The sequence below is a fragment of the Centrocercus urophasianus genome, unplaced genomic scaffold (assembly GCF_019232065.1).
Source record: "Centrocercus urophasianus isolate 14NV4802_14NV808 unplaced genomic scaffold, USGS_Curo_1.0 seq_554, whole genome shotgun sequence".
NCBI classification, from domain to species: Eukaryota; Metazoa; Chordata; class Aves; order Galliformes; family Phasianidae; genus Centrocercus; species Centrocercus urophasianus.
Window position 1 is genome coordinate 1 of NW_024885149.1, and position 8,546 is coordinate 8,546.

Here is an 8,546-nt window from a genome sequence, read left to right on the forward strand (position 1 = left end):
CCCTTCCAACCCAACCATTCTGTGACTCTGTGAGTAACTTGAGAAATGCTATACAGTTAAAGCTGAGAAGATGATTCAGAACCGTAACACAGCGAATACATTTAACCTGGGAAGGAAAGCATTCCCTTTGGCTACCAGCAGTGAGCTGTCTTGACTCAAAGGACTACAGAGCACATTGCCTCCCGACTCACCCAGAGCAGTGCTCTGCTCAGAACTGTCTGTCCAAAGAGTTCACATCTCAGAGTATTTCCCTCAAGAGAAGTGAAAGCCCTTTATGTTCTAAAAGATGAAGGCATTAACCTTGCTCAGGCCATCACTGAGCGTGTTAAACTACAAAGATGTTGATTCTTGTGGAAGTGTACTAACAAGAACGTGATGTTGCTTGTGCTCTGTTCAGCATAAATAAAATAAAAAAAGTAATAAAAAAGACCTAAGGAGGCAGAGTTTTTAAGACTGAAACTTCTTTATGCTTGCTCCCACACGTCTAGAACAGTTATGCTATGCACTACCTTTTTTGGGCTCAGACTTGGACAAACTGTGAGCTTCTGCTTTCCGTGAGCAGAATTCAACATTAAATCAGCTCAGGCCTGCAGCAACCTCACTGAGAAAACACATCTCACACTGCTGGCTGCTTTAAGCCTCAGCAGCTCATTTACTTTCAGAGCAGAGCAATGATTCAGCACCCACGTGATGACAACCACTCATGGCATCCTACAGATGGCTGACCTGCTGCCTGAATGGACTTCTTGCTGCTGCCTGGCAGCCAAACATCACCAGGATGCTGCAGCCATGCAACACACTGTCCTGGGAAATGCTGTGTCACTCACCTGGTGACGTTTGACAATATCCTTCAGCTTATTAGCCAGCTTCAGCTCTATATCTGGAATGAGGTAGATGGTTGGTCTGCTCAGACAGTTGTTCTGTAGAGAGGAGACAAAATAAGGATTTAGCAGATCACGTGTGACCAAACAATTCCTATCGCAACCACCAACGCTGCAAAAAGCTCAAAGGGGCCCAGATGTGTCAGACAGGTGAGATGTGCTAACTCCAGCCCCAGCACCCCTCAGGACAACAGTCCCATGCCCACCCCCTGCTGGAGCCTCATCCTCAGCTCATTTCTGCAGCTGTGCTGTTCACCCATCACAGGGCTGTTGGCATAGGGAACGGGAGCACAGCTCACCACAGCAGTTCCTGTCTTGCTTTCACAACACATCCTTGATAAAAGCCATGTCTTGGATTTCAAAGTATCCTGACAGGACCTTCATTAAAGGGAATTTAAGTTCCCCACGTGACAAGTTGCAGCCCCATGCTGCCATGCTGCCTGTGCATTCCCACAGGCCTCACAGGGATGCCTTTCATTCACTTGGGATTTAACATGCACATTATTACTGGCATATTCAGCTATATGATTTTAACACTTTTGAAATATGAAGCACTGTTTCTTATCCTTCTCTCATTTCCATTTTTGACAATCACTTGAAAGTTAACGTTTGTTGTTATGCTGTCTGACAATAAAAGACAGAGCTCAGGTTCTGGAGCTTGGGAAAAATACTTCATTATTCTCATCCAGCAGTAAAAAAAGAGAGCAAATAACTTCAGATGGAACTCCACACAACTGCTACCTGATGTTTCCTGGTAGTAGCAACGGAGGTCTGACAGAAGTGAGGGTCAAAATACACTCCAGCCCTGAAAAGGCTCAATCTCACAACAATGCTGAAAGTCTCAAGGAGGAAAAACTGGATGTGCAGAGCAGCAGTTACTCAGGCCTGAAGGTGGGAGCTGCACGGGATGATGGAGATGTTGGGGATGCACTGCCCAACCTCACTGGCATTCTTCCTCACCCTGAGTGCATCCATCAAGCACCAGTGTGAACACCCCAAAGCTTTCTAGCAGTTCAACAAACGTGACCAAGATGGGGAAGGAGAGGGAGGGAAATACTTAAAACTTAGAGAGAAGTTAGAGTGGAAGCTCTTCAGCTTCATGAGGAAGCTGAGGTAGGTAACAGCAGGACTGGGAAAATGGTTTTAAATTGAAGGAGAAAAGATGGAGGTTGGATGTGAGGGGAAGTTGTGTGCTGTGAGAGCGGGGAGGGGCTGGAACAGCTGCCCAGAGAGGCTGTGATGCCCCGTCCATCCCTGGAGGTGTTGGAGGCCAGGTTGGATGGGGCCCTGGGCAGCCTGGGCTGCTGTGCAATGGGGAGGTTGGTGGCCCTGCATTGGTGGGGGGTTGGAGCTTCGTGAGCCTTGGGATCCCTCCCAACCCAACCATTCTGTGCACAGGGAACTCCAGGCTGATCTGAGTCTCTTGCCTGCACTAGTGTTTTCTCAATGTTCATGAACATCTCCACGTTTCGGTCCATCCGGGATGGGTTCTGCAGGTCAAACCTCCGCCTGTAGAGGGAAACCATTCAAAAAGTATTAAAGGATTCAACTTTCCTCTGCTCAGAAGCAAAAAATCTCTCTTGTTACACATAAAAAACAACACACTGGGAAGCTAGACAGGAACATTCAGGGCACAATCAAGTTTTGCTTCACTTGGTTGCCCTCAAGTGAAAAAAAACCAACACAATGAAACAATCAACAAAATGAAAATGATCTGTGATAGGTTTAAGAAAAACGAAGGCTGGAATTGTCCAGCAAAACCCTGCAGAAGGGCTGTGTGTTCCACTGCAGGCACAGGGGATAATTCAATGGAAACCATCAAATACTCAAGGCAGATTTCAATAGCTAGAGGGGGAAAACCCACGACCCAGTGGTGGAGTTCGTCCAACCGCTGTGTGCTCCCAGCACCCACCCCAAAATCCAGCCCAAGAACATGGGCAATCCCTTCCTGAGCCATGAGAAGGGCCTCATGCACAGCACAGGGCAGCTAACGACCCACATCAGCATTACAGAACAGCCCAAGCTGGAAGGGGCTCATTGAGAGCACCGAGTCCACCAAGATGATCGTCTTTATGGGACTCTGGTACTTTAAAGCTCCCTGCTGCAGTGAGAAATGAATCCCAGTCAGGCAGTGACAGTGCAGATGGAAGCATCCGTGAGAAACGGGGAAGGCAGAAGCACGAGAGTCCCAGCAGGCATCCTGCAGACCCACCTGCACGTGTTGCAGGTGAACCTCCTTGAGTGAAGGACCCGAACAGCGTGCCCCAGAAAGGGTCAGGCTGGGCATTGATGGCACTAAGAGCACTGCATGAGCCATGGGCACGGAGCTGCGGGGCTCCAAGGCTCAGCCCAACACAACATTGCCCTGGGTGGTCAGCACTGCCTGCTGCACCTCTGTGCCTGTGCAGCTTTGGAAACAGTCACCAGCTGGGGCTGAGAGTGCTCTCAATTGGAATGCTGAGCTGGCAGCCAGGAGCGGTGAGGGATTTCAGCATGTAGAAATACTTCCCACAGCCATGAACTCACTACCCTGCAGCGACCGGCGAGCTGCTCCGAGTTCAGAGTGCAGCTCCAAGCACCAGAACGCAGTGCTGTGCTTGTATGTTTCATGACTGTTTCTTTTAGACACACACTTCTTTCCAGTAATACATCAAATCAATGTTTAAAGTTCATAAATATGCAGCAAAGGTAAACCAAAGCAGGACTGAAGTCAGAAAACCCATTACTGCACAGCCAGGGCATCACAGAGGCGCTGCTGAACATAACCCAGGCCCTTCAGCTGCGGCTGCCATGTCTTCCTTCACTAGGGGCTCAGCATCAGGCAGCAGCTGCCCGACGCAGCACCACACAGCATCAGCAGAAGGCTCTTCCTACCCTCCATTACAGATGCATCCCCTCCTGCTAAGGAGCTGGGAACAAATGGCAGAGGATACCTGACATAGCTGTTGCCTGTGCATGCAGGAGCTGCGTGCTGAGGCAGGACGAGCACAGCCCAACGCACTGCTGCACCGGGATGCTGAGCCAAAGCCCAGCCACTTCTTCAGGACTCACACACTGATGTGGCATGGTTTATTCAAACCACGTGTGCTTCAGATAGGTAAAGTTTCAAGGAAGCAAATGGAAATAAATGTCCAATTAATGCAAAAGGATCTACCTTCCTAATGGCCAACAGCTGGCGGTGCCTCTGAAACAAAGACGTGAGGCGCTCTGGTTTGATCAAAGCTGTTACATTTGGTTGCCTGCAACCTGCATTCTGGATTCATTAAATGCTATTCATGCCCCACACTTTTGCAGCCCGTACTTGAAGAGAAGCATGTCCATGTACCAAGCAACAGAACTCTTTGTAAAGGAGATGAAATAGCAGTGCTAATCCCTCCTGTGCTCAGATTACAGGACACCTCTGGCAGGTTTTAGCCACCAACCACTTCAATGGCAGTGACAGGCAGGGTATGTCCAGCTGCACTGGGTAAGTGCACTTTTCAGACATACCTATTATGGCGAGGAAAGGAACTTCTCCTATAAGACAGATCATTCACAAACAGGTTAAGCAAGAGCGACAATGCATACCATCAAATCAAAAATCATATTTCAGGCAAAACACCACGTATTATTTGGTTGGGTCAGTGAAGGACACATTCCAAGATCTAAATCTGATTCTCAGAGTTAAGTTTCCAGTATTACTTCCCTCTACATCCCACATGCACGACCACAAGGCACTACCCACTAGTGCTGAGGAACCAGCAAGAGAGTGAGAAGAGAGGAGGCAGCCGTGTGCCTGCGCTGTGCTGACAACTGCAACGAATGAAAACTCCATTTGTTCTGGAATAAAAAAGGGGAACATGGAAGTGGTTCCTACTTGATGAATATTTACCTGCAGGCAAAGAGGCAGCAAGGCAACTCTGAGTGCTAGGGCACACAGAACACTGCCAACAGGCATCTCGCCCCAGGTGCTGGCAGTCAGGAAACAAAGCCTGGCAGCACTTCACTCCTTCCTGCTCTCCCATATAAGCACCTCAGATATCCGATGTGCTGACGTCAGTATGAACGACTCGAAACCAACCAGCCCTACCAGAATAACTGGATTTTTGCCTTTTGAATTGCTTTTGTGGGTCACAGAAACACAGCCAGTTCCAGGAACGCTCTTACAGGTCTGCACAACATCAAATCAAGAGTTATTTAAATGCTTGTACAAAACCCATCTCTGCTTGCTTTTATCTCAAGACTTCTCATCCTCATTTTCCTCTCATGTTCTCAAATACAGTAACTCATGCCTTCCTGGAAGGACCTTGATGGACCTCGGAAGGGTCTTGATGATCAGAGGGCTGGAGCAGCTCTCCTATGAGGAAAAGTTGAGGGACCAGGGCTTATTTAAGCGTGGAAAACAGAAGGCTGCAGGGAGACCTCATGGTGGCCTTCCAGTGCTTGAGGGGAGCAAATAAACAGGAAGGGAACGGCTGTGTGTGAGGGTGGGTGGTGATGGGACAAGGGGAATGGTTTGAAACTGAGACAGGGGAGGTTTGGGTTGGATATGAGGAGGAAGTTTTTGAGCCAGAGGGCGGTGAGGCACTGGCACAGGTTGCCCAAGGAGGCTGTGGGTGCCCCATCCCTGCAGGCATTCGAGGCCAGGCTGGATGTGGCTCTGGGCAGCCTGGGCTGCTGGTTGGCGACTGCCCATAGCAGGGGGCTGGAACTGGATTTGTGCATTGTGCTCCTTTGCAACCCAGGCCATTTTGTGATTCATTCTATGATTCTGTGGCTAACTTAGAGATGCAGAAGCCAGAACTACATGGATATCACATGAAGAGCTTTATCACTCGTGTCAGTGGTACAGGGCAGTGCTTTAACTCACACTCCTCATTTATGGAGGTTGAGAAGCAGGAGATTGCTTTGTATTTATGTGTCTTTGCAACAATTCCTACTCCTCAGCTACAAACAAACCCCACACTCAATACAGTAATAATGATCTGCATCTTCCAGATGGGAAGCAGTTTCTACAATAAGGGATTAATTTGTTCTATCAGATGGCAAATAAATGCAAAAAAGAAAAGTCTCAAGTTTGTAATCAACTCCTAACCTCAGAGCTCAGGAGCCCAAACTTGGACAACTTGTCTTCAAATTGAGGAATGTAACTCGGGTGTTTCTTTAGACAAAGCTACCATCAGCAAAGCAGGGAAAAAAGTCCTCTTCCCATCTCCAACTCCCTTGCCTACCCAATTCTCCAGCAAGTATTAAATCTCAAGGAGTCTGCATAGGCATTTCATGTGCTTCATCACATGCAAAAGGTGTACAAACCAAAATCAGAACTTACCAGCCCTGTTCATTCTTATATTTGTAAGCAGCACCAAGAATGTGACATAATGTACCTCCAGCTTTGAAATCCATGAAACACTTTGCCTAGAACCAGAAAGAAAAGTGAAAACGGTGGCACCCAGGAGTGTTTGCTAATGCAGAACGAGCACCAACTCACACCATTGGCATTACTGACAAATGCTTTAAATTTATTCTTCCACCAGGTATGGGAACGCCATGGAACGTTGCCTTCTTGGCTCTGGGGCTGCTAAGGGAAAGAGAAGCAGCTCTGGGACGTATCACATAACTGCTGTCCAAAACCAACACACAAAAGATCCTTCAGAAGCATTCAAAAGGAACAGAGCTGCCTCTGCTGCACCACCTGTTCAGAGCTCTGCTGTGCACCCAAACTGACCCAGAGCCCGAAGCACTGCAGGCAGCTGCCCCTCGGGAGGCCACGGAACAACAGAAGGAAAGAGCTTCTAGCAGTGACACCAAAACCAGGAGACAATCCTTGGTGAGACAGAATCCCTTCAACCATTTCACCTAACAAAATCCATCGTGAGGAGGTGACTGAGATCAACTGGCCTCACAGCCTGCTGCCTTAAGGGCTGCTTCCCCACTGAAACACAGAAGCAACTACAGGTAATTGACATTTTGCTATTTGAGAACTAACAAGGTTGGACAACAAGCCCTTCAGTGCTGTAATCACAAGGCATTGCTGCGGTCACATCTCTGCCCTGCACCCATGCATAGGGCTGGTGCAGCACTGCATCCCTGCCAGCTGCAACCCAAACAGAGCCAGCAGCCTCAGCACAGTGCCAGGCCTCAGGGCTCCCTGCACTGCACCCCTCACCATGTGTGTTTTGTACTTCATGCTCCTTCCACAGGACCCTCCTCAAGGCACACAGGATGCAAGGCACATGGGGCCAACCTGCGAGTCCAGTCCCGAGGATGTCACTGGTAAAGGTGCATCGAGTTTGAACTCAAAATGCTCCCAGCAAGCCTTACAGGCTGGGATTACTTCTGTCTGTCAGTGCAGTGAGTGACTGGTGAGCTGCCCTGGACTAATGAGGTCAGTGCACTGCTACAGATGTGCTCCTGCCTCTTTCCAGCATCGGTGGCATCACGGGTGAGATGGCTTCACTGGGAATTTCTAGTTATTCAGGTGTCAGGTGTACCCAGTACTTGAAGGGAGCATTTAAACAGGAGGGGGAACGGCTGTTTGTGAGGGTGGGTGGTGACAGGACAAGGGGAATGGTTTTAAATAGAGACAGGGGAAGTTTAGGTTGGATATGAGAAGGAAGTTTTTCACCCAGAGGGCGGTGAGGCACTGGCACAGGTTGCCCAAGGAGGCTGTGGATGCCCCATCCCTGCAGGCATTCAAGGCCAGGCTGGATGTGGCTCTGGGCAGCTTGGGCTGCTGGTTGGTGACCTGCACACAGCAGGGGTTGGAACTGGATTTGTGCATTGTGCTCCTTTGCAATCCAGGCCATTCTGTGGTTATAAAGTCATGCATCACTGCCAACAGGCTTGATTTAATGCTTAACAGTTCACATAAGACACCTACCCAACATCACCCAACATCAAAACCTTCCCCCAGCATTCAGGAAATCATCTCCAAACATGTACCCAGACCTCAGCCCCTTGCAGATGTGCCACTGAAGCCTTTGGCTGAGCAGAGCCCCAGCACAGAGGGCAGCAGCACAGCCCCAGTGAGACAGAGCTGTGTGACACTCACCGGGAGCTTGGTGAAGGCAGGATTGGTGACATGTTTCCCAAAGGCATCTTCCTGGAACTGCAGCAGCTGCACCACCAGCCCAGCCAGAGTTTTGTTGGTAGGAGCATCTGCTTGCACATACTGAAAGACAAAGCACACAGGCTGCCTTGGCACGGAGGCTGACACAACATGGAGAGAGGCTCCCCGAATCCCCAGCCTGCTTGGTCAGCTGCAGAGCAGAGTTCAGGGATTGCTGGGGATAAGGGTCAGGCATGGGTGAGCACACCGCACCTATCTGTGCAGCACCACAGATTCCCTGCAGCCAGCAGTGCCTTACAGAGAGATTCACTGCCTGAGTCTGATTCTGTTCCTAATACAGGAAGAGGCCAATTACAGCCCAGGCATGCACAAGGCTTCCAACAGCAACTTCCATACATGCTTTACAACCAATCACTTTCAAACATCACACAGATACAGAAAGATATCAGAGAACGTAAAATAATGTTACTCCTAATGTAACTCTATGCACTTACAGGATGCAACCTTCTCACCAAGGCTCCTGAGCAGAACAAACATGACTTGCTCACATAGAACAATCAGCTCCCCTACATTCACGAGCAGTGAAACCTTTGTGCTTCGTTCATATCAAATTCTCC

At 49.1% G+C, this 8,546-nt stretch overlaps 1 protein-coding gene across 1 annotated transcript; it reads right to left on the reverse strand.

The window, feature by feature from the left end:
* Window positions 1–827: 827 nt before the first annotated feature.
* Window positions 828–8,069, reverse strand: SMARCC1 (SWI/SNF related, matrix associated, actin dependent regulator of chromatin subfamily c member 1; the record flags this gene model as incomplete). The annotated part of the gene is made up of 4 exons (XM_042835898.1): window positions 828–920; window positions 2,309–2,390; window positions 6,190–6,275; window positions 7,912–8,069. Coding segments are annotated over 4 exons (419 nt in total), but the record flags the coding sequence as incomplete, so codon positions are not given.
* Window positions 8,070–8,546: the final 477 nt, after the last annotated feature.